Source organism: Passer domesticus, chromosome Z, assembly GCF_036417665.1.
Source record: "Passer domesticus isolate bPasDom1 chromosome Z, bPasDom1.hap1, whole genome shotgun sequence".
Taxonomy (NCBI): Eukaryota; Metazoa; Chordata; class Aves; order Passeriformes; family Passeridae; genus Passer; species Passer domesticus.
In genome coordinates, this window is record NC_087512.1 from 12,096,115 (window position 1) to 12,123,407 (window position 27,293).

A 27,293-nucleotide genomic window follows, 5' to 3' on the forward strand; every position below is an offset into this window, starting at 1 on the left:
CTTGGGATAATGTTTTGGGGTGGGTTTATTTGGTATTTTTTAGTGTTTTGGGTTTTTTTTACTGATTCTCTTGCTGTTAAGTTTGTCAAGACTATATTCTACTAATGTTCTACAGCTCTGTCTTTAGGGGCTTGAGAGGAATAATACAAATGGGCACTAAATATTCTGGAAGGATTCAGATCTGGAAAGGAGAGAAGATACCAGCCAAGAATATGCAAGAAAAAGGGAACAGGAATTGTATAAAGCTCTAGAATGCAAAAGAATTAGATACTGGAATTACCTTCCAGTAAGAATGATGAAGGCAAAATATTTAGGAAATTACTGAATGCTTGAAGTACATTATGTGATGTAAATGATAATGGTCTGGATTTCATGATCAGGGAAATCCTTGTTCTTAAGAAAACACCATGAAAAAAAATTATTTGTGGTGTGAAAATATGCAATCTAACAAAAAAAATTAACAAAAGTTACAAGAACCTGAATATCCTATGGGACTAGTATATTTAGCAATATGCAGAGTAATAGAATTACTGGTAGTTTTAGACTGTAGTTGTCTTTGAATGGGAACTTAGTATCTAATTTATTCAGGTGGTCTTCTAAATGTATACTGAATTTTTACATTGATAACTAAAATTTCTGTTCTTTTGTGAAGTTGGTTTTTGGGGTTTTTTTGTCTATTGGGAATGTAGAGTCATTGTTGTGACTAATAGGTGAGATTAATTTGTCCCCCTCACTTCGATCAGCTGGAATTTACTATTCATACATAAATCCTTTGGTGCTAATAGGATTAAGATTTCTGAGTATCTTAAGGAGGAAATGAAACAAACATTTGTAGTGTTGAGCTGTTTTCATTGAAGGATTTTTGCAGCTGTAATGTAGGACCAATGAAGTGGTGTGTTTGAAAGGAAGACTCTGATTTGATGGTGCTTTTGAAGGTGGACACTTAGAACACAAATGCATCTGCTCTGCATATTGCCTTTCTTTGAAAGGAGTACATATCAAAGGAATGGTTTTGATTTGTAGTTAAAGCTGCTATAGGAGCTATTATTTTGAGATACAAGAATGGCATTGGACTATGTGATTCACAAAAAAATCCCATAGTTGAGACCCTGTTTTGGAAAGATTGCTTTCTAAATGCATATTGTATCACTTAGTCTCTTTACAAAAACTGTTTCTGTTGCCGAAGTGCATTTCTTTGTTTCAAAGTAACTAACTTGGCTGTTTCTTTTCTGCTCTAAAATAGTTTTGCTCTGTTTTCATGTATACCCAGATGGGACTTCAGTTTGTGAATGCTTTTGCAAATAACCATGTTTTAGAAAAGACTGTGGAGAGAATGCAAGAAGCTGAGTATTTTTGTCTTCTGTTTCTGTATATCTTAGATATGCCATCCCGTTTCTTTACAAATTTAAAGAAAAATTGAGGCATCAAGAGGTGACTTTGCCTAGATCAAAAATCATGTAGCAAATTATTTGATTGTTAAGAAACAAAAGGAATCACATTCTTTCTAGCCCAGTTTGTAATCCCATGCTTTTTTCATGGCTTCCGTCCGTATGCTTGGAGCCAAAGAATGGTTGATTGTGATAGAGAAATCTGCATTATATGAAAATCGGGGACCACAGAGTTTAACCTACACCTTGAACTGCAGCCTTACAAACAATGGTAATGGACATGGTGATAAATCATTCCTTCTTTACCTAACAAGATCAGCAGTCCTTAGCTGAGGAGAAAATACTTTGTGAATTCCCCTATCCCAAGAATGCAGTAAACACAGTGAATAGCATCATGATACTTGGCTGTATCATTATTCTTTACTAAGTGTTAATATAATGAAAAGTTTAAAACCACTTGTAGCCACCAGTATGCAATTTCAGTCCCTCGCAGTCAAAAAAGCATGAAGACTTGCACAGTACTAACTGATTCTGTTGTGCTCTCTTCCCCAAAATTTTTTGATTAATTGGAAATAATTTGAAAATGCATTGGAAGAAAAATTTTTTTAAGTTTGGCAGTAACAGAGAGTTAAATATGTGCAGTTCTTGAAGTTTACAAAATTCTTGTGAAGCCAGACAGAAGTTCTACATTTGTAAAATTTGTATTTGAACAAGCAGATTCAATTATATCAGTGAAGTAAAGCTGCAAATAAATAAATGTAGGTGAGACTTCGATTATATTACTTTAATATTCTAAGTTGCTGTTGGTTATGCCACCTTCATGACTTACTGAATTGAAAAAGCATTTCATGATCCCTGTTCTATTGAATCAGGGATTTGATAAGCCACCTCTGACTTAAGTTGCTAGTCTGTTCAACTTGCTGACTATAACATGTCACTTTCTGTAGTATTTCCCTATACATCAAGATAAGTTTCTTAAGATTGTGAGTGCTGTGCAATTCCTTAGCTTAATTTCTTACGAGGAAGAAACAGGGTTGTACCAAGTTGTGAAACTTTTCTGTCAGTCAGCTGCATCTGAAAGAGAAGCACAGCTTGCCGTGGCAGGCTTCATGAAGGCTGTTTTGGCCAAACGTGGCATAAGCTTTAATTAGTGCTTCCCAGCCATGTTGTCTCAGAATAAAATCAGTCGTAACTTCACTTTATAGCATTGGCCAGCACCCATGTAGCTCTGAATAAGGAATGGGATGTTGTGTGCTTTATGTAGCATATATATAAGCTGATAAATAATGGTTATCCATAAACTGATAGTTAAGGCCAAAAGGCTGAAGTTCAAGTTGTTATGAATACAAAGCTGCATGAAACAAGTTCTCCTTGGTTCTGTTGTACATGAAATAGTTTATTTTAATCTATCTCTGTGTACAGAGAGGGGAGAGAAACAGAGAAGGTGTTTATGGGTCATATCTAGAGATTCTGATGACAATGCCTTATTTCTTTACATCCCTGGCAAAATATTTGGACTCTGGAGTCTGTCAGAATTCTCAGATTATGGATTTAAACAGTGGTTGGTGTAAACTCTCCTGGCAATTCTGAGACACCAGTGTGAGAGGGATAACCTTGCAATATAAGACTACTTTTGTTATTGGGAGGCATGCTCAGAAAAACCCTAGAGGAATTATCTGCTTTCCTAACCTGAAGGCAGTTTTGCAGTGCTGAAATACAATTTTTTAATTCTCACATATTTACTTTCTATAACCTAAAAAATACTTTTGAGTCTGTGATAAAATTGAGTTTATGTAAACCTTTCTGAAACAAAGTATGTGCACAATAATTTTCTTTTTTCTGGGTAGTCTTTTATATACACTGATATAAATTGGTACAGTTTTGCTTTTTTTGCATGAAATTTTTCAACAGTTGTTAGAATGACAAAAATTCCATTCTCCTCTACAACTGTGGAGTAACTACTATTAGTTTTCATTGATAGCAAAGGGTAGTTTATAAGGAAAACTTCCTTGACTTGCCTACCTTTCTCTTCTGTGTACCTACCATTTGTTTGCAAAAATCAAGTGCTTCAGGTTCTCATAGTGTTGAAAATACTTCCCAGCATATAAATTGATGAGTTTTTGGGGATTTGTAGGGTGAAGATTGAGAGATGTGTTGACTGTTGCAGCTAACTTTCTGGAGGAGCAGATGACTAAAACTGTAGATTCTCCAGCAGTGGCTTTTCCTCATGTCCAAAAGCTTCAAGAATCATTGATAGATCCTCTTCGTTGTCATTATTGTCAGTGCAGTCCATGAGTCAAATGTGGTTTATTTGTCATGCAAAGTAGAATTTGAAATCAAAGAATCATAGAATATATTGAGTTGAAATGGAGTGCAAGGGTCATGGATTCCAGCTCCTGGCCCTGCACAGCCATCCCAAAGAGTCTCACCATCTGTCTGAGAGCATTGTCCAAACACCCCTTGAGCTCTGTTAGGTTGGTGCTGTGACCAGTGCCCTGGCAAGTTGTTCTAGTGCCCAGCCATCCTCTGGGAAAGAACCTTTTCCTAATATCAGCCTAAATCTTCCCTGGCACAGCTCCAGGCGACTTCCGTGGTCCTTCTTGTCACCAGAGAGATCAATGCCTGTCTCTCTACTTCACCTTGTGGGGAGTTTGTAGACTGCCATGAGGTCTCCTCCAGACTGAACAAACCAACTGAGTAATTCTGTGAGGAGCATTCTACAAGGAATCAACAGTTGGTCCATGCAGACTGAGATGAAGGACAGACCTCTATAGGAATTGCTGCAGCCACTGCAGGAACTTACAGGGGCAAAGGAGAAAGCCAGTGTTCAGAGTCTAAAAGTTCAGCTGTAATTTGTTTAGACCTCAATAATCTGATGAAGCAAAATGCAAAATAGCAGTCTGTGCTGCTTACTGATCAGTAATCATCTGAGCAGCTGGTTACTGCTCTACAGTTCCTTATAAATTGTGCAGAGTGTTGCTAAACAATGTTAAAACTTTGTAAAATATTCAGTTGTGTCCAGAGTTAAAAGAACATGGAAATATATGTCAGTAACTGTACAGGTAATGCAAAGCAGTAGTCCAGTAGTTTACAGTGTAGTTCTTCGCATCCAGAAACCCTGAGGCCAACATTTAAAACTGAATCTTGAATTATTGAGTAGTACGATTTAAAAAATAAAAAAAAACTCCAGCAAAACTACACTCCAAACCACCCCCAAACCCAAAATAAACTGACAAAGCCAAAGCAAAACTATACAACTGCATAACTATCGTATGTTTCAGTTTTGCAAGGGTCAGTATTTGTTTAACTTTCTGAGGTAGAATGCCAACTGAAACCAGCAGAAAGTATATAAATTGACAGGGGATAATGCATGGTTCCTGCCTTGACTACTTGATAGATACATTTCTTATCTATACATTTCTTCAGGCTTTTTTTGTTTTTTATAATGTTGTCATAAAGAATTATCTGAATTTACCCATTTGAACTTTATCTGATGGCTTTAACCAGAGAAGGAGCCAATACTGTGATGTATAGGATAGGCTTTTAATAAAGTGGTTTTCCTGGGGATCATCTCTCCAGCAGATGCAAGAATTTAGTGTTTTGTTAATCTCTAGATAATTGACATGTGAAGGATGTAGAATGAAACTGTACTACTTGTTGATCAGTATTAAATCAGGAGACAATTTCCCTCTTAAAAGGGAAATTCACTTCATGAAGTGAGATACTAAATCAATTGCTGTTTTGGTGGTAAATTTATATCAATTAGATGAGAAGAAAATCAAAGGATTTATCGTCTGTTTCATAGCGGTTTGAAAAGACAAGATTTTAGTTACACAGAAATGCTATGATAAACTATCTCAGAAGAAATCTTACACTGACTGAAATCATACACTGAGACCCTGGCTGTTCATGATTTTTAGAATTCTGTTCCAGTGTTCAGAGGAGGAGGATGATGGTGATGATTCAGTAATATTACCCTGAATCTTCAAAATGCTTGGTATGTCCAGCCACACTTACTGGAGTAGTTTCACTTATGCGCAGTTATAAATTGTATATATAGCTGCAGATACAAGTCATGGGACAATGTAATTTTTAATTCATAACTTAATTTGTAATTCATAAAATTAGATACATTCTGAGGAATGCTTCTTTTTGAAAGGCACTTTATTATACCTGAGTCAATATCATTAGTCAAACGCTTTGGTGAAATTCTTTATCCTTACCAGTGTTTCTGGAATTCAGTTTTTGCATTTGTTTCACAGTGCTTTCTGTGTTCTCACTAAATCTTGAGATCTCATGCATGTTGCTGAAGTCTTTGCCTTTTTCTGCAATGTTTTTAATATTTGATTTTGTTATTTTCCAATATAACCAATGTGCTGGTAAAGTGAGCAATTGTATTTTCTGAACCATTGGTGATACATTTTCTTCAAATTACAGTTTACTGTGGGAAAACATGCTAGTGGATTTTTCTCCCAGTTTATTTTTTACAGTTACTTTTTTTTTTGGTTTTTGGGTTTTTGTTGGTTTTGGGTTTTTGTCAGTGTTTTTTTGGTTTTGGTTTTTTTTTTTTTTTTTTTGTTTGGTTGGTTGTTTTCATTATTTTTTCTTTGTGTGTGTGTGTGAGAAATACTGATACGATTTTGTAAAATATCTGAGAAACTGAAATAGTTCACCAACCAAATATATACTCAGGTTAATCAATGTTCCATCTAAAACCATCTGGTTTTAGATGGAATAAATAGGGACATTGTAAACTAAAATAGTAGTTTAGCTTTCCTTCTAGCTTTGGACGTTTATCCTCATCATTTTGTTAAGCTTTTCTAGTGAGTTTTGCTCACTGTGTGGTTTTGTATATGTCTCTCTTCACTGTCTTGATCAAGTTTACTTTGTTGCTTCCCTGTGTAGAGCAAAGGAAGCATGCTGAGCCTGGTTGTCCTTATATTGTGGTAATTGTGGTGTTTTAATTTGATAAATAAGGAAATTGTGAGAAAATCCCATGTGCATTTAGACTCTTCTTTAGAGAGCAGTTTTTTTCCTGGATAGTATGTATTGCAAGTTTTTTGCTTGTCTTCTTGAATTGAATCTTACTTTAAAAATCATTTGCCATTTGCAAGCTTTCTGAATCAGCACTGCAGAAGGTGTATGAGAATATTTCCACTCAGTCTTGTGCAGATGTTTTGAAGAGCTATGATGTGCTCTTCAGGCATGAGGAAGGGAAGATAGCCGCTGGGGGGTATTATACCGTACTTGTGTAGAGACTCTTTTAATTGGGTCACATGGACCTATGCATGTATTTTGTGTTGTCATGGTAGGGACTTCTGGAAAGAAGGTCCTTGGTTTCCCTCTGTACTTGATCAGAAAAAAAGTTCAGCTGAAAATAGTTTTGGCCCTACATGATGTTTTGCAGTCAAGTTGATTCTCATGCTGTTTTAACTGACAAGGGATTTCAACACTTTTTTGTGAGAAGAACACTGGAATCGTGCTCTTTTCCTCCTATTATTAATTTCTGAAGCTAAATAAATATTCCATCACTATCTCCTTGTACCTTTTCCACTTCTGAAATCAATGCTGAAAACTCCCAAACCTGTCATGTATGGGTACTGAATACAAGGCACTTTGAGGCCCTTCATTAGGTGCAGGTTTAGAAGGTGTAAAATATTCTCTTAGCAGTATTTGTGTGTCTTTCACAACTTTCCTAAGAAACAGTCATTTAGTTGTAGAGAGGTTCTTTATTCCAGATGCTGTTCACACTATTTCTGCTGTGGTGTTATTTTGACTGCTTAAAATATTACCTACTCTAACAGTACAGACTCCTAGTTTTAGCTTAGGTTTGTTGGGGTTCTTCCCCCCCCTCCCCCGCTTAAATCTTCAGAAGATAGAAGACTTCATTTGTTATTGGAATTAAATACCTCATCTTTTTTAGGCTAAGGCATGTAGACTGCAATTCAGATAATGCTGAGTGAATTGCTTAGTGGGACGAGTCATAGCACTTTTTGGTCACAACAAAGGAAATGAGACTATGTTATTTAAAATTCTTCCTGCAAAGTTACCTTTCGGTTCTGAGTAATGTGTAAAACCCAAGGTGGTAGTGTGAGCTTGAATTCTCCTATAGTCGGTGCACAGATACAATGGGCCACATATTCCAGCTAAAATGCTGCTTTGGAATGTCACTGTATGTTTAAAGCCTTTCCCCTCTTCGTCAAAAATTGTTCTGTACTGGAAGGAACATAATGTCTAAAACAGTGAACATCCACACTTTTAAGTACATGATAGTGATTTAATTTATTCCACGTGTATTTGTTTAATTTAGTGGGACAAGAAGAAGACTTCATGTTTCCTGACAGTAAAATACAGCTGAAAGGTAAGTTACTGAAGACAGGAAGTAATGCAATGAAAGAATCTTTTAGTAGATACTTGGCACTTACTAGATGTGATGATTACAAAACATAAAAACAGTCTTCTGTCTTAACAGAATGATGTATTTTAAAAAAAACAAACACAGAATAGAATCCTATAATGTTCAAGGTTGGAAGGAACTTCTGGAGGCCATCTAGTCCAATGCCCCTGTTCAGAGCAGTGTCAATTACAGCAGATTGCTCAGAGCTGTGTCTTGTCAGGTTTTGAGTAACTCCAGTGAGAGTTTTCACAAACCATCATATGCCAGTGTTTGATTACCCTTAAGTTGAACAGGTTTCCCCTTAAGTGGATTTTTTTTCTGCTTCCCCTGACCACCGTGACATTGCAGGGATACTGAGAATGGTCTCACACTGATGTTGGCCAGCTCATTCAGCACTCACGGATGCACCTGATCAGGTCCCACGGACTTACTTGTGCATATCCAGTTTGCCTAAATGTTGCCTAGCATGATCCTCCTGTACTCAAGGGTAATCTTCACTGCTTTCAAACTTCTGAGCTGGCCTCAGTGCCAGTGTTTCCTACAGCACAGTCCTACCAGTTAAAACCAAGGCAAATAAACTTAAGTTTTACTTAATAGCACCACTACTAACTCCCAGAATATCAGGAAACAAAAAACATCTCCAGGTAAAGTAGAATTGACTATTGTATGGCAATTGACCAAATTTCTCACCAACATTAGAGTCTTGACAAGAACTGTAAGACTGTTTCCCACTTCCTAACTTATTTTTTTGACAAATACAGGAGTCTAACAAAAATGCAGGAGCTGCTCCGAGCAGCGTCATTTGTGACAAAGATTTCATGGCCTTCATCTGGCAGTCTCAAAAGGACTGAACATCAAACAAACAGGAATATGAAAGCTGTTAAGAACAGTCTCTCAAGGGATACATAGTGGCCAAAACTGCATAGCTCTTCCAATAGGCAGTGAATGACCTTGTAGTTGTACCAACTCCTACTTTCAGCATCTGAAAAAGTTATTTAAATGCCCATTAAACATAAAAACTAATAAACATGTAATTGCAATGCTCAGAAAGTAAACTTTAAAATAACTCACAAAGATTCCAAGTTATGGCAGTTTAACTGCAATTATTTAAGTATGGTAAGTATAACTCCAGTTTGGTTTTTTTTAACAGACGTAAATTACATACAACTCAGTTCAAGTGGTTTCTAGAACAACTTACTGATATCTATACAAATGAATAATAAAATCAAAATTACCCAAATTATTTCTATAAACTAATGATCAGGGGGTAAAGGTGAAAGAGGAATAGCCTATTCTTCCCTGCTAAAATCTGACAAAACTTTTCTTTTATTCTACTGCTGAAGAGTGCAGAACTTCACAGTCTGTTTCTAACTAGTACAAATGAACAAGGGAAGAGAGATACTTCATTACAAAGTGTTTTTTAAAAAACTAGCCAAAAGGGACTGGGCAGTCAGAAAGTAATCACTTTTCCTCTGCTTACTGCTTCAGTCTGCGTTTCAAATTTCAGCTATAAAAAAAGCACAATTCCCTAGGTCAACATGTTCAATTAGGAGCAAACTTTTTATGCATTCATAAAAAGTTTATATATTCATTGACAGAAATTACCCACCAGCATCATCATGTCTTCCTGAAGAATTCCTATGACTGATACCTCCTCTTCCTTAGAGAGAGAAAAAAGAAGGGGGAGAAGGAAAAAGCATGGTAATGCTATCAGATGAAATTATGTTATAAATTGAAATGGTGCATGGACTGAGTCTTATATGGCTTCTTCTGGAGCAAACATCCATTATATCATTCTGGCCATTGCAGGACCTAAACCTGATGACCTCTGTAGCCCATTCCAATCCCATGTCACCCTTGTTTCCTGGACATACATTACAACTGAAAAATACTTTTCATTGATTGTCAAACAATACTGTCATTGTAAATAAATACAAAAAATACAAAAAAATACAAAAAATACACTGTCATTGTAAACCTGAACATTTTAAAATTAACTTTAAGAATATCCCTCTGTTCTTTACCTTCTCTGTCTCACCTTCATTGAGACATCATAAACTTCAAACATGAAATTAATTTTTGTGCTGTATAATAATGATTTTTGAAATATCCAAGAGGGGTAGGGAAAGGGTTGTGCATGATGATAGCAGTCTGGCAGGACTATGTAATCTGAAAATCTATGGGGAACACTGCTATACCATAGATTACGATATGCTGGGAAAAGACATGATGCTGTGGGCTGTGGTGCACATAAGAGGACATTTAATGATAAATTCAGCATTTTTATGATGCATGTTAAAAATGTATGAAAATTATATTCATGCTTCTGCAAACAAAAGTTTTTCAGCTGTGCATTTAAATAGACTAAATTACAAAATTCAACAAATAAATTAAATCACTGTAATGTATTTACAAGCATAGATGTTCAGAGTTTTAGACTTTTTTTCCTTCCAGCATAGAACAATTTTTGATGAAGAGGTGAAAGGCTTTCCCTGTACAGTAATATTCTAAGCAGCATTTAAACTGGAATTTGTTTTCCCACATTTATTTCAGAACCAGCAATTTATTGTCTAGATCCTTTATCACCTTTTTGCTTTTAAGGCTTTTGCAAGAGCATCTAGAGGAAATTTTATGTGTTGTGGTGATTTGTAAAATATATGTCCTTTCATGTGTTTTAATTTTACTAATTAAAATATCCTTTTCATTCCTCTTGTTTTTCCTTGGGAAGTCATTAAGTATTTACTAAGTTACTAGGGGTGGCTTCAGAGAGGTGTATTGGTAGAAGTTTTGATGACAGCTTTTTGCCATAGAGGATAAACATTGCTTTGAGTATGAAAAAATACATTTTACAGATGTTAAGTGTGCAGTGTGCATTGATACTTCCTTCTATGGAATAAATATGATGGTTAGAAATTAAATTTAGATTTATACCTGATTTCATTGTAGTAGAAGATGCAGTAATTCTAATAGGAAAACATACAAGTGTAAAATGGTACTGATCACTAAAAAGAAAGTTGCTAAATATCATGAACAGTGCTGAAAAAAACAGCACTGCTACTGAACTCTGGAAATTTACCTTGAGTTTCATCATCACAGAATGGTTTGGGTTAGAAGGGACCATAGGAATCATCTTGTTCAAACCCCTGTACTGTGGGCAGGGACACCATCCACTAGACCAGGTTACTCAGAGACCTATCCAACCTGGTCTTGAACACTTCCAGGGAAGGGAAAGCTACAGCTTCTCTGGGCAACCTGTTCCAGTTCCTTACCACCCTTACAGCAAGGAATATCTTCCTAATATCAGTTTAAGGCTATTCCCCCTTGTCCTGTCACTGCATGTCCTTGTTAACAGAGTTCCGCTCCAGCTTTCTTGTAGGCTCCCTTAGGGTGCTATAGTTTTCCCAGAGCCTTCTCTTCTCCAGGCTGGACAGCCCAAACTCTCTCAAGGCTGTCTTCATATCAGAGGTGCTCTAGCCCTCTGAGCCATTTTGTGGTCTCCTCTGAACTTGCTCTGGCAAGTCCATGTCCTTCATATATTGGGGACCCCAGAGCTGGATGCAGTGCTCCAGGTGGATCTTGACAGTAGAGCAGAGGGGCAGAATCCACTCCCTCCCCTGGAGCCCATGGGGCTCTGGATGCAGCCCAGGACACATTTGGCTGTCTGGGCTCAGAGCTCACAATGACAGCTCATGTCCAGCTTTTCATCCACCAGCACCTGCAAGTCCTTCCTCTGTGTGTTCTTGGGATTGCCCTGACACATGTGAGGACCTTGCACTTCTCATTGTTGAACATGAACTGTGCTTTAAATTACTACAGAGAGAATTACCTCTTTAAAAACATGTAGTGTGAATCTTTCCAGTTTCCTCATTATCTCTTTTTTTTTTCAGGTGGGATTTGTTTGTGTATATCATAGATTATATTCACCCTTCATTATGTATGTTACTCAACTTTCCTTTAATATTTCCATTTTTCCATTATGTATTAATAAACAATGAGATCTATCTAAGTAAATTTACTTCAAAAGAGATAGACAAACTTACTGGAAATTTTATGGGAGTGACTGACTGCTTATATCTTTCCAAGATTTCTTTTCTCACATAATATTCTAGACATTGAAGCAGCATTTTTGTTACAGGTTTTGACTGGTTTTTCAAGGCTAGATACCAAAATTGCCTTCTGAGCTTAGAACTTGGAATCAGGTTGAGAGCTGTGGCCTTTCCAGTTATTTTTGCATCTAGTTGTGAAATTTCTGCTGTGGAGTGATTTTGAAGAACTTTGATTTTTCCAAGATGAACTGAGGTCTAGTAAAGGCATTTCTAAGAACCAGTACCTTAACGGTGGGTTGGTTGATTTGTTTGAGGTTTTATTGGTTTTTTTTATTTATTAACTTGGAATACAATTTCATCATCATTCATTCAGACTCTGGATAGTACTCTGTCAAATTTTGTGTGCTAATTAGTACCATCTACCCTTGGGAGATGCTACTGGCTTGCAAAGTCATGCTGGAAGACTGCATTAAATTGAGGGAAATCAGTCAGTCATTGTGTCTGCCACATATTTTCTGTCACAATTACAAAGTCTATGACCATTGCTTTGAAACCTGCAAAAAAGTTTCAGGTGGGTCAGATCAGATGTAAAAGTTACTTAGGAAGAATAGGCTTGTGAAGCAAACATTTTGTTTGTGAATCTGTATGTGGAGTGTGAATAATGGTTAATTCAGCAGTTGAAAGGCATTGTATTTATAATTTAAGAGGAGGGTCATTGCAAAAGGAGAAATCTAAACTACAGCTTCAGTCTGATTAGGCAAATAGGAAAGTTTGATACTTGAATATGTTTCCCTTTCAACTTCTTCATCTGGTTGCAGAAAGCTGGTTTAACCAAAGTTCTTTGTATTTGTCAAAGAGTAGGAAGCCTATGGCTCATATTGAAAAGCATTTAAAGCTGAAAGCTGAGTCTTCTACAGTTCCATGAATCTGTGAATTGAGAAGAATAGAAAAGACTTCATTGCATCTATTAATCATGTCGGAAAAAAAGTCTCTGTCATTATAGTTATTTCTAATATTCTTTAAAAAGCCTCTTCCAATTTGAGATGTTGAGATACTAATTTCTTTTTGTAAGATGCTTTTACAAAGCCTCTGGTGGTTTTTGTTTGGTTTGGTTTTTTTATTTCTTATTTACATTAATAGGGATCTTTTAAAAAATATTACTATTTACTGTACATGCTAGCTGTTTTCAAGCAAATAACTTAGTTTTTGCATTCCATCAGAGCAATGCATGAATAGAATTAAAAGCCAAAAGTAAAAACTATAATATGGAATAGCTTTGGAAATCTTTAGTGTAGACTTAATTATTTGCATAGTTTGATACAATATCTCAATTACTGATGCCCTTTAATTTGGGGTGAACTTTTTCTAGCTGTATATACTCTTGGTGTATGGTTATGTGGTTAATCGTAACTTACTTGGTCTAAAGATTGAGGGTAATCTGAATTTGTGGAGAAGTTTTGCTTTGTTGCTGTCACTGTCAAGATTAGAAATGTTACTTTCCTTGGGGCCTTGCTCTTAAAATGAAAATGGAAAAATGATACTAGAGTAGGAATTCAAAAACAAGAGTATCCTGCAGTCATTGAAAATATTAATTTTGTTAATATAATGTTGCTGTATACTTTGACTTGGTGAATAGGAAGTCTTAGGTTTTGGGAAATTTTTATTTTCCTAAGTCTTAATACAGTATGTTGTCTCAGTGGTTGATTTTTTGGATTTACTTTGTTATTGAGCTGATCAGGTACTTCTGTGTCAGCTTTAATAAATATTACAGCCAAAGAAAATAAAATGCATGGTCAATTTATGTCCATAGATTTTTTTTTAAATTGGGAGGGTTTATCTCCTCCCCTCCCACTCCTGCAATTTTTTGGACATCGTGGTGTCTCTGCTTGAGTGGGAGATTGGAGAAGATATCCTCCAGAGGTCACTTCCTTCAGCAACTGTGGTTTTTTGGGGAAAAATGTGGTGAGATGTAATGTGCAACCTCCTGGATGCATAAACACAGTAGTAGTAGTTCTCTACTCCCTCCTTCTCCTTCAAAGAGTAAGGAGCTGAGGGGAACAAAGAAGGGAAAACAAATGTGTGTTCTATGTCTTTGGTATTAATTGTCATGAACTGTTTTTCTCTTTGGTACTGAAAGGCATTGTTCAGCACAGGTGATGGCAGTTTGTGGTCCTGTCAAATTTGAAGTGCCTTGTTTTCTGCTGTTCTTTGTGTGGCATACTGAAAAGGAGAGCTTTAGAGAAATATTTGCAATTTTTATGCAGTAACAGGATTAATCCTGAACAGAGATAAATGATAAGCATTTGGAGCAGGAAAAAGACAGGTCAGGGAACAGTAAGTTTGTGTATTGTGCCTTCAGTGAGCTAGATGCTGTTTTCAAATGTTCATAAATGTTTTGGGAAGTGTATCTGTCTTCCTTTGAAGTTATCTGTCCTTGTGCTGTCCTCCACATCAGCAGAAGCTGAATTCCATAACAGGATGGGAATCCCAGTTGGAGTTACTGCTTAGATTTATCTCATTTTTCCATCCACCTCCCTGGTCTGTATGAGTGCACAGCCATGTCTGCACATCCACCTGTCTGAGCAACTGAGCTGCAGCTTTCTAACTCTATGACTCAGTCTTATCCTTGGGAATTGTGTAAAACTAATGAAACAGATCTAAAGGAACAGAACAAAACCACACTAGAGTACTGTGCTGGCTTTGCATTGGAGCCACCCATGGAAGTGATTTTTTCTGAGAGAAGCTGCTGAGAGCTTCTTCTGTGCCTAGCAAAACCAATTGCTGGTTAGCTTTGAGAATAAGCATGTTAATAAGCCAATTAAAAGCTAGATCCACTTTATAAAGTTTTGAACCTGTTTTGTCTTCCTCCTAATCCTATCTCCCAGAAAAAGAGTAAATATATTCTAGCGGGTCCACTGGTGTTTGGCCATTGCTAGACACACCACACATACAAAGACATTAAATTTAAAAACATCCATTTGGGATGTGGGAAAAAGGTCAGCAAAATATAACTTGTTTGGCTGTTTAATTTCATGGGCTATTCAGAAAGCTCTTAGGCCTTGTCTCTTCCAGCCTTGTACTTTGTGGAATTGTGAAATGAGGAGGTGGACGTGACCGATGGGGCATGTTCTGTGTTTTTCAAAGAAGTCTGCAAATGAAGTTTTTTTCACCACTCCTCAATTCTCAACTCTTTATGTCAAAGTTTATGATCTGCTCTGCTCTTTAAGGTGCAAGTAAGCTACTAGATTGACTAGTTCAATATTGAAATGTTGTAGCTAATCCTCTGTTTTCTGTGTTCTGTGCACTTTTATTATGATTGATAAGTTTGTACCAGAAGTTCTGATAGGAAATGTACAAGGTGTAACTTAAAATTGTTCTTGTTTCTTGGAAAAACAAATGTGAAGCTAGTTTGTAGGTGTATTATTTTTGTTCAGCTGAACTACTTAAAAATGTATGACTTTGTTCAAATAATTAGAAATAAAAACATTGCTCAATCCTTGTCTACATGACAGTACTTTAGATTTTTTAATGGAAATTAACAGTAGGAATTAATTTAAACTGTTTTAGTTGAGCTACATTAAACATTTGAGTTTATATTCTCTTTCAGAATTAGTAGCTTAAATTCAGTTGGGTTTATTTTACTGTGAAATAAAGTTGTATTGAGTGAGCTCTACTCAGGTATGAAGAAAATTTCCAAACTGGGTTCAGTTAGTTAAGTTTGTTAAAGAAAACAAATCAGATGCATGTTTAGAGAATTTCTGTGAAAAGGAGATTTTCTTCAAAGCAGTATGCTTTACTCTACTTGTTTTATACTAACTGGGCTATGGCATTCATATCCACATAAATTATTACCTTTTGGTTTTGCTCTAAATTATGACTTTTACAAGTGTGTTTTCACTGTTGACAGCTGTTCTGTGTTTCTTTGTATTGCTGCAGTACCCAGTGAAGGTGAACTGAGCATGTTTAAGATGGACAGGCTACACATTAGAAATCCCCAAGTTTTTTTGTGCAAAACCAGCATAATTTCATCTAACTGTTCTTGATTGAATATTTGTTTATGCTCTGGCAATGGTAAGTTTGAAAACTTTGGAAGTTCCAAAGCTTAACCTTGATGGAAGCGTGAGCTTGCCTTAGGCTGTGAGCAGCTTTGATAAGTACTTGGTGGATTTCCTGTGTAATTTTGGTTTAGATGTGTAGTATCTGCAGGCTATCAAGAGTAAGATGTGGAAGATGGTCAGTAAGGTGAAAGAGACACCACTTCAGAGGAATTTTTTTTTAAAGTATATCCCTCCTTTTAATACAGTTGGTGAGTTTAAGAAACTTCTGTTGTGTTTTTGCTGCAGCTGTAGGAGAACTCTCAGTAAAAACAGAAGTTCAGAATTACACAGGGAACTATGTAGATAGGTAACACTGTGAGCCCATCCCCAGACCTACAAGGACCAAACACCAAAACCAAATGCCAAATTTTTCCTAGCTGCTGAGAGATTCCAGATTGCTACTGTCTAGCCCAAATTGCTCATGGTAAGCTGGTCTTCATTTGAGCTTAGTTCATTAGCAGTTATTCCAACACAGTACATCTACATGTTGCATGCACTATGCTTCAGGGTTTATTAATAACCTTCTAAATGTGTTTCATTTTTTTTACCCCCAGCTATTCTTCATTTGTTTTCTGCGCTGTCTTTGAGTACATTGTGCTTCAGAAGTTTAGCAGACCAGAGTGTATGTGGAATTAGGAAAAAGGACTATCTTGGCTGACTAGTGATACTGTTTCACAGGCTTGTTTGTAACTTCTTTGTTTATAATGTTAATAGGGATTGTAACTAAATACGATAGGAAGATTTTTTTTTTAATGCCATAAAGGAAAATGTCAGGGAATCCTGTCACTTAATTGTAGTTACAAAGTCATGGAGCTTCACAGTTTTAGCATTGCTAGGTTGGATGGTGTGTGTATCTGTGTTCAAAAAGCTTATGTAATTATCAATTTTAGAGTATGAACATTAACTAAAATCGCCTATCAAACATATGAAAAATTAATCTCTTGAAGTCTCTGTGCAGTTACTGTATTTATTAGACACTATTACTGCAGTTGGATTTTTTTTGCAAGTTATCTTTGCTTTTGTGTTCAACCTTCTGAAGCAATATGTTTTTGAAAGATTAGTAATCTTAATTAAACTGTAAAATTCCATTAGGGGGAATTTAACAGGTTTTGTCTCTTAAATGTTAGCATACTTTCCTTTAGAGAGTATATGCTCTGTATGCTGCATAAACAATATATAATACCTCATGTTAAATGACCCAAACAGAACAAATTTCAGTAGGGAATGCTATAAAATTACAAAAATAATTACATTGCCATAATTGTGCAAATGTGTACAGTAGGACGAATTCTTTGTGCTTCTGCACACAGTCATTAAAATCACCAATTAATTTAATAGTTTTCTACCTATTGATCATTAGTCATCTCTTTATCTGTAAGTCCCTCAGCCTAATAATTTTGGAAAGCATCAGCAAATTTCAGTTATCATTAGAAAGGCTGGAAGCCTCAAGACAGTTTAGCTTGTGAAAAGTGATTGTTGAATAGAGGAGATTCTTGTGTTCCCATTGAGAAAGAGGCTCTAGCATGTGCTGTGTCACTTCATCCAGCAACTGAGCTGTGTGGGAGTGGATTTGATATGAGAGAGGGAAAGTGGGTATGTTACAGAGGCTGGTTGAGAGACTTTGCATGGAGGAACTGCTTCATTGTGCTTAGAGAATGAGGGGAAGTAATAAAGCAATTCAGAAGAGAAGCATCTTATCTCTCTGCAGTACTGTACAGCATCTCTCTTGTATGTGGGAGAAGTTAAAGTTGAGAAACAGGCAACAGGATAATATTAGGACAAACAAAATAGCATATCACTGATCAATATTAATTGCAGTATGGAGAGGCACTGATGTGTTTTTGAAATGCAGCTCACTAAATCTGTTTATATAGAATTTTATATTTGTGTTTATTGTGGATTACTAAAGAAACAGTATACTGGTGAGTCTGTTTTCTTAGTGTATATGGAAGAAGTTTGGAGGGATTTTAATTTATTTTCAGAATCAAAAAAGAAGGAAAAATTGTGTGTCATGAAGACTTCTATAAAATCAGCTGCTGCCTCAAGAGATTAATTTCTTACCAGTTTTGTTTTGTAAACTTATGAAGCTTCTGAGAGAGTTCAAGGGCAAAAATGCAAAATTAAAAATTGAAAGAGACTAGTATTAAGTAGGTTTTGGTTCAGTGTTTAATTACTAGGCTTTTAGTTTGGTTAAGTTCCAGCCAAATAAAAGGTCAAAAAGTCTTTAAAATAAAAGTAAAAGTCAGTACACAATTTTGTTTATGAAAGGGCAGCACTACTAATAGCTAACATGAGACATTCCAGAAAGTAGAAAAAAACTAAGCTGCTACTTCCTCCCTAATACCTGTCCCAACTGTTTTATTAATGAAGATGGGTATTGCAACCTAAAGTATTTTCCATTCAGCAGAGCTGACTTAAATGAAGTATTTGATTTGCTTTTACTCTTCTGTACATCCCTTAGCTATTTTCTTCCAGTAAAATGAACTATATCTAATATCAGCCACTGATACATGCCTGAGCAAGCACAAGGGCTATACTTACTCAAAAGAGCTTTGCTTTCTCCATTGGAGTAAAAATTGCATGTGGAAAATGTACTGCAGCTGAGAAATAAATGTATGAGCTACTGAAGTAGGTTGATGTTTTCCCTTCATGTTTGTTTCTCAGTGATGGGTAGTATCATGACTGCTCCACTTGACAAAGTTTGCACGGTCCCACTTCTCAAGCCGGGTCCTTCTGGGTGACCCCATCCCTCCAGTGTGGCTCTGCATCACACAGCTCAGAGTCTTCATCAAACTTGCCATGGCTCATTCAGTCCCACTGTCCCACAGATCTGGGAAGCTGCATATTACTGATAGGCTTCTGTTCTCTGCAAAAGGCCTGGTCTGAATTTGGGTATGGTCCCATTGTGTCAGCTCCCTTTATTTCTTTCCCCAGGAAGAGTTTTTACAGGTACAGAGCACGTCTGATGCTTATTCTGGTAGAAATACATGTGCGCCTGCATTAGGGGGCGTCTTTTGCTGAATTCACAGATCAGTTTTGTTCTGTCTGTACTTTCACTGCTTGTGCTGGGATTTCTCTTCTTGTGTATTGTGGTGTCACCGCCACTGGTATTGCTTGGGTGGGAGAGACATCAGTGTCATTGTTTATCAAATCAGAGCAGCAGAGCGCAAAAGAATGTGGTAGTAATTACAGATTAAGAAGCTGGCTACTTTAATTTTTTTTCCCTAAGGATTGCTTTATACTGGTAAGCAACTTACAATTGTACAGTATAGTACTTTTCACTAAGGTTTTTTTTTCTTACAATGATTGTAGTTTGTGTTGATTTGATTTGTTGTTAACAACAAATTATTAGGAAAACACATTATGCTAATACTGGTTTAGAAGTTGTACTAGGTAATGCTTATCTCAAACGTCTTCATTTTTCATTTGTTCTGTCAGCATCACTGCTTCTGCTGCCTGATCACTTTATGAATGAAACATACAGATTTCACTAGTACACACACACATACACACTCTTCCCTGCTTGCACCCTCCCTTCTCCTTTACCTCCACCCACATGCTGCAACCACCTCTTTGGCTGTCAACTTAAATAAGTATACAGTAGCTTAATTTTTCTTGTGTGACTGTTTTAACCTTAGCTGCATCAGGCAGCTGACTAATAAATGTTCACTCTTCATTTCCAATAGTTACTTTTTCTGAGATTGAATTAGCTTTAAATGCTTTATATTGCATTTAATCCCCAGATACTTGCGTATTAGATTATGTTTTGTCAACCGTATCTCCTTTAGTATGTTTTTTGAAGTATTTTTGAAAGCATTTAGTTCTGGAAACTTACTGTCATTGTATAAAACTGTAGCTCTGGAATAGAAACCGGAAATCTGCCCTCTTGTGGATAGATCTGTCTGATGTACCTCAGTCACAGTAGCTTACCTGAATGAGAACTAAAGAATATTAATTAAATCTCTTTGTGATTCTCACTCTTTAAGCATTTTTGAAGGATACTTTATGGACTGATAGATAGCAAAGATTTGTGTAGTAACAAACAAGAAAGGTAGTTTATTGCAAAATGTAGAAGTTTCAAACTCACTGTGAGACAAAGATTCATAAATTTGTGATTCAGGTTTGCTGATTTAAAAGAAAAGAAAATGTCCACTCTTCATCTAAATTATGAATTAGCTAATACATAGTTATTCTAGTTCAATTTGCTTATGCAGATGAAGAAAAGTCAAGGTCACAATGCTGTGGTTATATCTATATGATGTTATTCAACATATAGGAAACTGAAGCTGCTTTTTAAAGTACTTTCATGCTAAATAAAGATTTCATAATCTAAGCAAAATAAAACAACACTATTTAAAGTACTCTACTTAATAGAATGTATTTTAAAAAGAAAAGCATAGATATCTAATATCACAGCTTTTCTTTAAAATTTAATTTTAACCCACCTTTTACTTCTTGGAAAATATCAGGTCACTTATATATAATACATTGTTTTAAATCTGAAGATATAATAAGTTAAAGAATATCCTGGAGGATGAGAAAGGAAACATTTAAATGTACATAGGAAACTGCCCAGTACTGAGATTGGTTACTTATCAGTGCTTTGCTGAGCCTTTTTGTATTACTGCATAAACAGATTTTTCCTTTTGTTTTGTTTTTTACTCTTCTCATGCATGCACATGGCAAAGCTGCGGAAAACCTGGTATTTTTGTTAGAGACACAACAGTTTCTCAACCAAGAGGAGTGTTTCATAAATGCAGAGCTTGTACCATTATGTGATAACCAGTGGTCAGAGTCCTCTCATCATTTAATTGATAGTTAAATGCTGCAATATCTGAAAATATTACAACTGCAGTTTATTTCTATTTCTTATTTTATTTTTACAGGGTAATTTTTTTGTTTTGTTTGCTTGGGGTGTTATTTTTTTCCTTTTATGCTTGTAGTTTCTCTTTGCTGGATGTCAATGTCTGTACTTAAATTGTTCCCAGTTACTTACTTTCATCCTCTCTTCCTCCCTTAATTTTGCCTTTGCAGTAAATGGTAATATAGATAATAAAAAAAAAAAAGAGAGGAAAGGATCACTTACAAAAATAACACTTTAAATTTGTACTTATTAACCATAGCCTGACTTTTTTTTAATATTACTTTCCTTTCTCTGTTGGCTTGGCTTTTCTGTATTAGTGTATATTATGATGATAACCTTTTCCTGCGTTATTCTTTAGGTATGTTGCCATTTCACTGTTTTCCTTTCACTGAGGGATTCTTTGTGTTGCTTCCTTTGTGCACTTCAGTTCCTTCCTCCTGAAAATGTCTTCTATGGTATCCATTCTTTCTTATAAAGAAACAAGAGCATAAATACATATATACTGAATATACAAGACCTCATACATTTATATAGACTGGATTTCTTGTACTCTTTCTGAACTGCTGCACTACAGTCTAATGCACTGGTTAAAAGCCTTCCACTGCAGATCTTCAATAACTAACAGTTTCATTTTTTCAGTTAAGGGGTAAAAATATTACACTATTTTTAACAATTACTAAACAAGCCTGGCAATGGAAAATTTTTAGATATTGAAAATTATTGTTCTTCTAGACTAATAGTAAACTGCTACAATAGTACCTTTAACTTACATTCTTCTTATATTTGGGGAATGGAGGTATAGAAGAAAAACCCCAATAAAACAATAAAGGTATTGTCATGTGCTGTATTGATGTTTTATATGGAACAACCTATACTGTCTTGAGCTGTCAATCTTCATTCCCCTAACTGCTTGAAATTTTAAAATCTTAAAATGAATGGATTTTCTTATGTTCTCAGTAGCATCAAAGTTGTAGTTTCACAGGATCTTAGTCTTTGCTTCTGGATTTGAATCCTGCCTTGTTTGCCAGTTTTATAACAGATGCAATTTTGCCCTCAACATGACAGATGTAGTATTTGGACCCAGATATTACTATGTGGTTTCTTCATATTGAGTTTGTTTTGTAAACTAATCCCGTCACTTAATCCCATCAGTCTCTCTTTCTGTCTTGTTTACTCTCATCTGTTTATTCATTTCATCATGCTTACAGAAACTTCATAATGTCAGAGATGGAGTTCTTGAATGGCCATGCTTAGCTCCCAGCTGGCGCAGACAACCACATCCTGTCCCTTCTGTAACATCTGTACAATCCGTCTCTGGAGTAGTGGTGTTGCTTATCTCTACTCATTTAAGGCTATTGGAGAAATTGGCAGCTCTGATGGTGAAACACTCTGTTCTGGTTTTCTTCTTGCTTGCATTTATGTGCCCATTTATTGTTGTGTTAGCATTGCTCTGTGGCTTTCTTCCTTTGTAGCCTTCTTTGACTGCCTTAGAGAGAGCAACTACATCCCCTCTTGACCTTTGTTAGTTAAACAAACCAATCCCTTTTACTCTTCTCTTACAAAGAAAGTTTACTTTTCCCCTGCTCACTGCACTTGCTCCACTCTGAGGTCTGGATCTTGCCAGGTTCAGTTCTTATCATGTATCTGTGGAGAAAGTTTCTAATTTCAAGTGTCTGATTTTGGAGGAATTATTCCTGTGTAATGTCTTAATTTTCTTTATTATGGCAGTAATACTTGAATTAGGAATAAACTTGAATTAGGAGTGACAGTTTCTCATGTGATGAGGAAGTGAAAGTGAATAGCCATTTTTTTTCTTATATTTCTGTGTTTCTGTGCTACATAAAAATTTCCAATAATACTGACTAGTGACGTGGACTTTCCTTTGAAGCAGTTTCAGTCAGGAGAAGTCATCAGACATGACATTTTTATAGTAAATACAATTTACATGTGAAAGGTGTTCTTTAGTTTCTAGGCTTTCAATGAAAACTTGGATTTAAAAATTGTTATCTCCTGTGGGTTTATTGCTGCAGACTCATTATGGGACTCTCTTAGAGCATTTTCTTTGATTCTTAAAATTTCTTTTTAAGAATTGCTTATTTGTGGAATGAGGCAAGCACTGAAATTCTGCGTATATTTGTATTCATTTAGGGTAAAAAACCCTTGGGTAATGAGTAGTACTTGGAACTGTTCTGATGGGAGTTTTGTCCTGGATTAAAAAAAACCCCAAACACAGCAATCCACACAAAGTATCTGTCTGTAGCATTTTTCTTACTGACTAGATTTCTGTATTGGCAATGTACTATGATATTAATTTTAAAAAAGTAATTTAGGTCAGAATGAGACTGTGGCAGGTGTGGCAAAGGAAGTCAGCTCACTGTCAGTTCTGTTTAACCTCAGCTTTTCAAAGAACATGCAGACAGAGTAACTTTAAAAAGGTGTTTTCACTGGCTAATGAAAACTTTGAGCACAAAAAGCCTTGTAACATTTCTTTTCCTTGTCTTGGAGTCTGTATGTATTTATAAGTAGTGGTGCTTGATGTATTGCCGTATGTTGCCATGTTGGGGTGGCATAAGAAAGAATGTTACTAAGAAACATTACTAAGGAAATTATAAGGATCTCTTGATTTGTATGTATTTTATATGTAATTCTCAAAATTGTTGGCTTGTAAAGTAAGTAAACCATGATTTAGATAGATAAGAGAATGTTAAGGGAATAAGAGGATGTAGATAAGTGAAATGCTTATGTAAGGACTCTTTCCTGTTTCCCAAACTGTCAACACAAGTGCCTGTCTACAACAGGTAACCATATATCAAATTCCTTTAATGTCTTAAGAAAAATCATGTCAATTTCACAATATACTAGGGGATTGTAGTGTGTGATGTTTGATGGTTTGGAACTGCAGTTTTTTGATTTCCTTTAGCAGTGTGGACTTCCTTACACTTGGGATCTTTATAATTAGTGAAATCCAAGTGAATTAATTCCTTTTTCTGTTGTTGAATATAAAATGTGCTGTTTTACAGGAAAGAAATGAGCTAATTCAGTGGTGGCAAAGCTTTGGTTTTTTCCCAGGAGGAGTAATTAGAATTTTTGGTAGTTGTTTGACCAGACAGTGTTATGTATTGAAGAGATCTTGTCAATTCAGTTTTGAAATAGCTACTACTTCTATAATATACTTAGCTTTTGTATTTGTCAATATGTTTGCTTCTTTATTTTTGAATCTGTGAATTACTTCTTTTAGTTTCACTAGTCTCTTTGTGAAAATGCCTCCTTCTGCGATATTGGGAAGTGAATGTAACAGCTGATTACTTAAACTGGTTATGCATTAAGTGTGATTACTCTTCAGCATGAACTAACAGAAGTTTTGTTACCAGTTTTTGAGTCAGTGTTGAATAATCTGACCAAATTTTTTTTAAATTGCCTTACCTTGCACCTTTTTTAATGAAGGAGTTGCTTCTGAGACCAGCAGGAAGCTTGCCTTTTCGTTGGCTAATGCCACTTGTTACTTAGAATCCACATTGTTTTACCCACTCTTGAAAAATTTTACTTAGAATGCAGCTAAAGGTAGTACGGTCTGTTTCATTTATGTTAATGAATGTAAAATTTAAAAAAAAGTAAACTGAGATATTTTATTTGGTTTTGTTCTTTTTGTTTTGTGTTTAGTGCTTGGGAGATGGGAAGTAATGATAGCTGGCACCTGAACTGAAGTATCTGTGTAGGCACTACTCTCCCAGAACTTCAGGATGAATGGGGATATGCCTCATGTTCCCATCACTACTCTTGCAGGGATTGCTAGTCTTACAGACCGTAAGTACCCTTCTTTTTCTGGTCCTTACTATGTTTTTTTCTACCTCTTTGGTAAATATCTGCATTTTCAAAATTCTAAAAAGGTTTTTATTTTTAAAGTTCTAATAGTTAAATCTGTTTAAAATCAGACTTGTCATTAAATATGTTAGCCTTGTTATTGCTTTAATTGTAAAAGTCTATTAAAAAAATCCCATGCATATTTAAGCGTGAAATAAAATACAGGTTAAAAAGCCCCTTGAGGAAACCAGAAACAAAATATAGGAATTCATTATTTGTTTGCAATATCATTTAGTAACATATCTAGGTACCATACAAATAAAGAAAAATATATTAATGATAAAGTACTTCTAAAACATGCATCACATCATCTTCATTAAAAAAACAGATGTGGGATTAGACTGGTGTGCAACTAATCAAGAGAGTTGTAGAATATACTGAATATACTTGAAAACTAGTTCATTAATTTTGAACTAGTTATTGGGGGCACAAAATGACTGCTAGAATACAAATAAGCAGCTAAACCTGAGTCTTTTTTCTTTGCTGTTCAGCCTGCAAAGGGAGCATGTGAAGTGTGTGTGCTGACTTTAAGTAAAGAAGGAAGATAAAATGCAAGGAAAGAAAAATAGCTATTTATATTACAAGCTGATATTGACACAAAACCAAATCATTACAATGTGACCAAAAAAAATTTCTAGTGAAAATTAAGAGGAGATTTATTATTCTACAGTGTGGACCTAGAACAACCATTGCAGTAAGAGCAGCTGGGACAGTGAGGCATCTTGTTTATACTGTGTAAGAAAGATTTGATAGCTCAGTTTTCTGTCTGAGGATAATTGGACTCAGTCACCTTAAGTACTTCTTCTAAGCATTTCTGTTGTTACACTGTTGAAAATTGGAGGCTTTCCAAGAAACACTGGAAGTATCCAGAAATTGAATTTAATTGCTCGCAGTAAAAAAGGCTGATGTTTTGGAGGAAAAACCCACTTCATGTATTTCTGGTATATTCTGAAGTATTGAAATGAAAGATGCAGGTTATGTATTTTAATGTGTATCTATGTATGACCATATGTGCCTAATATCAGACCATCAGGATGCAAATAGTAGTTTCTGGCTATGGACAGTTATCCAGAATTAAGCGTTTGCAGGTAAGGTTGCTTAACTGGTGGAAATCACTGATCAGACTCTGGTGCAGGAGTTCCTTTAAACACTGAACTGTAATGGACAAGGCCAGTTGCTCTGAAAACATGTGTGATATGATGCCTGAAGGCAGTAGAGTAGGCTAGCTAAGTTTATGCTAAAACATAATCACTATGTTTTGCTGATTTTGCTATTTTTTCCAAGTTTCAGACACATTCAAGTGCAAGTAATGAAAGCTAGTGATATTAATATATTAAAAATTTTTATTTGAATTGCAATTTATTCCTAAGTACAGCAGTGATATACATTATAAGGGGTAAACATGCTGGAATCACCCCACTTTTTAAGTTTTAAAATATTAAAGAACTAAACATATGTTTCACTTAGATTGGGGTTTTTTTAATGTAATTGTTTTTAATGGTTCAGTTAAAACCTTGATCTCAGGGATGTGATCAGCCTGGTAGCTTGCAGTTAGAGTCAGCTTGTTTTCCTGAACCATCTGAGGTGACCTTACTCTTTATCTAGCCTTTTGGCCTCTCCTGGCTTAACCTCCTTTGGTCTGTGTAACTCCACAATCATCTGGTCAAGCTTTCTTATATACACAGTTCCGTGCTATGTCTTCAGACCAAAGAATGCCCTAAGAAATTGAAGTGTGCTTACAATCTGATTAAAGTAATGTTTTCACTAAATCTTTTCATAAGATTAGTGAGTAAGTTTTTCTGGCCGAATTGATATTTCAATGAACAGACCAACCAACAATACTAGGGCTGTCTTGAGAAGATGGTTTACATAAGAGTAAATACAAGAAGAGAAGAATAAGAGAGAATTTAATTCGTGCGTTTAACTGATTGTTGGGTTGTTTGGTTTTTTTGATGGGTTGGTCTTTTTGGTTTTCTTTAAAGGCTTTATAATAAAGTGCTAACACTGATTAAATACTGAGATCAGAGTAGAAAACTGAAATCCTCAATGCCCTTACAGTGCTGCATGTAATTACAAAAATTTTGCATTTCCTTTTATTTTTTATCCATACTTTTGGCTTCAGGAGAAAGGTGCCATAACATTATAAAGAGCTTAATATTCTGGAATATTTAGAGAGTCCAGTGTCGGTATGTGAGTGGGGATGTGTGTTTCTTTGTGTGAATTTGAAATTTTTTTTAAAAATCCAGAAGTGTTCCCTGTATGTTAAATCTAGTTGTCAGGTTTTCTTTCTTAATCTCATAAAAGATTAAGGGGGTGTCCACATTTGTGTGTTTGTGTCTCATGAAATGATTTTAAAGTTCTTCCTGTTTTCTAATAACAGTTTTGAACCAGCTGCCTCTTCCATCACCTTTACCTGCTACCACAACTAAAAGCCTGCTTTTCAATGGACGGATAGCTGAAGAGGTGAACTGCCTTCTGGCTTGCAGGGATGAAAATCTGGTTTCACAGCTTGTCCACAGCCTCAATCAGGTGTCAACAGATCACATGTATGTATTTTGAACTTCTTCATCAGATCACCATCCTTACTTCTTGAAATCAAAATTTACTGTATTGAGAAAGATGTTTGTGAGAATATGAAAA

General features: G+C 35.7%; 1 protein-coding gene across 5 annotated transcripts in view; it reads left to right on the plus strand.

Moving 5' to 3' along the window:
- The window catches only part of NIPBL (NIPBL cohesin loading factor), a 156,753-nt gene that overhangs the window by 35,007 nt on the left and 94,453 nt on the right, over positions 1-27,293 (plus strand). For all 5 annotated transcript variants that reach the window (XM_064404069.1, XM_064404074.1, XM_064404073.1 and 2 more), the window contains 2 exons: positions 24,453-24,596; positions 27,034-27,199. In XM_064404069.1, coding sequence (XP_064260139.1) covers positions 24,533-24,596; positions 27,034-27,199 — 230 coding nt within the window. In that variant the 5' untranslated portion in view covers positions 24,453-24,532. The remainder of the gene's footprint in view (positions 1-24,452; positions 24,597-27,033; positions 27,200-27,293) is intronic.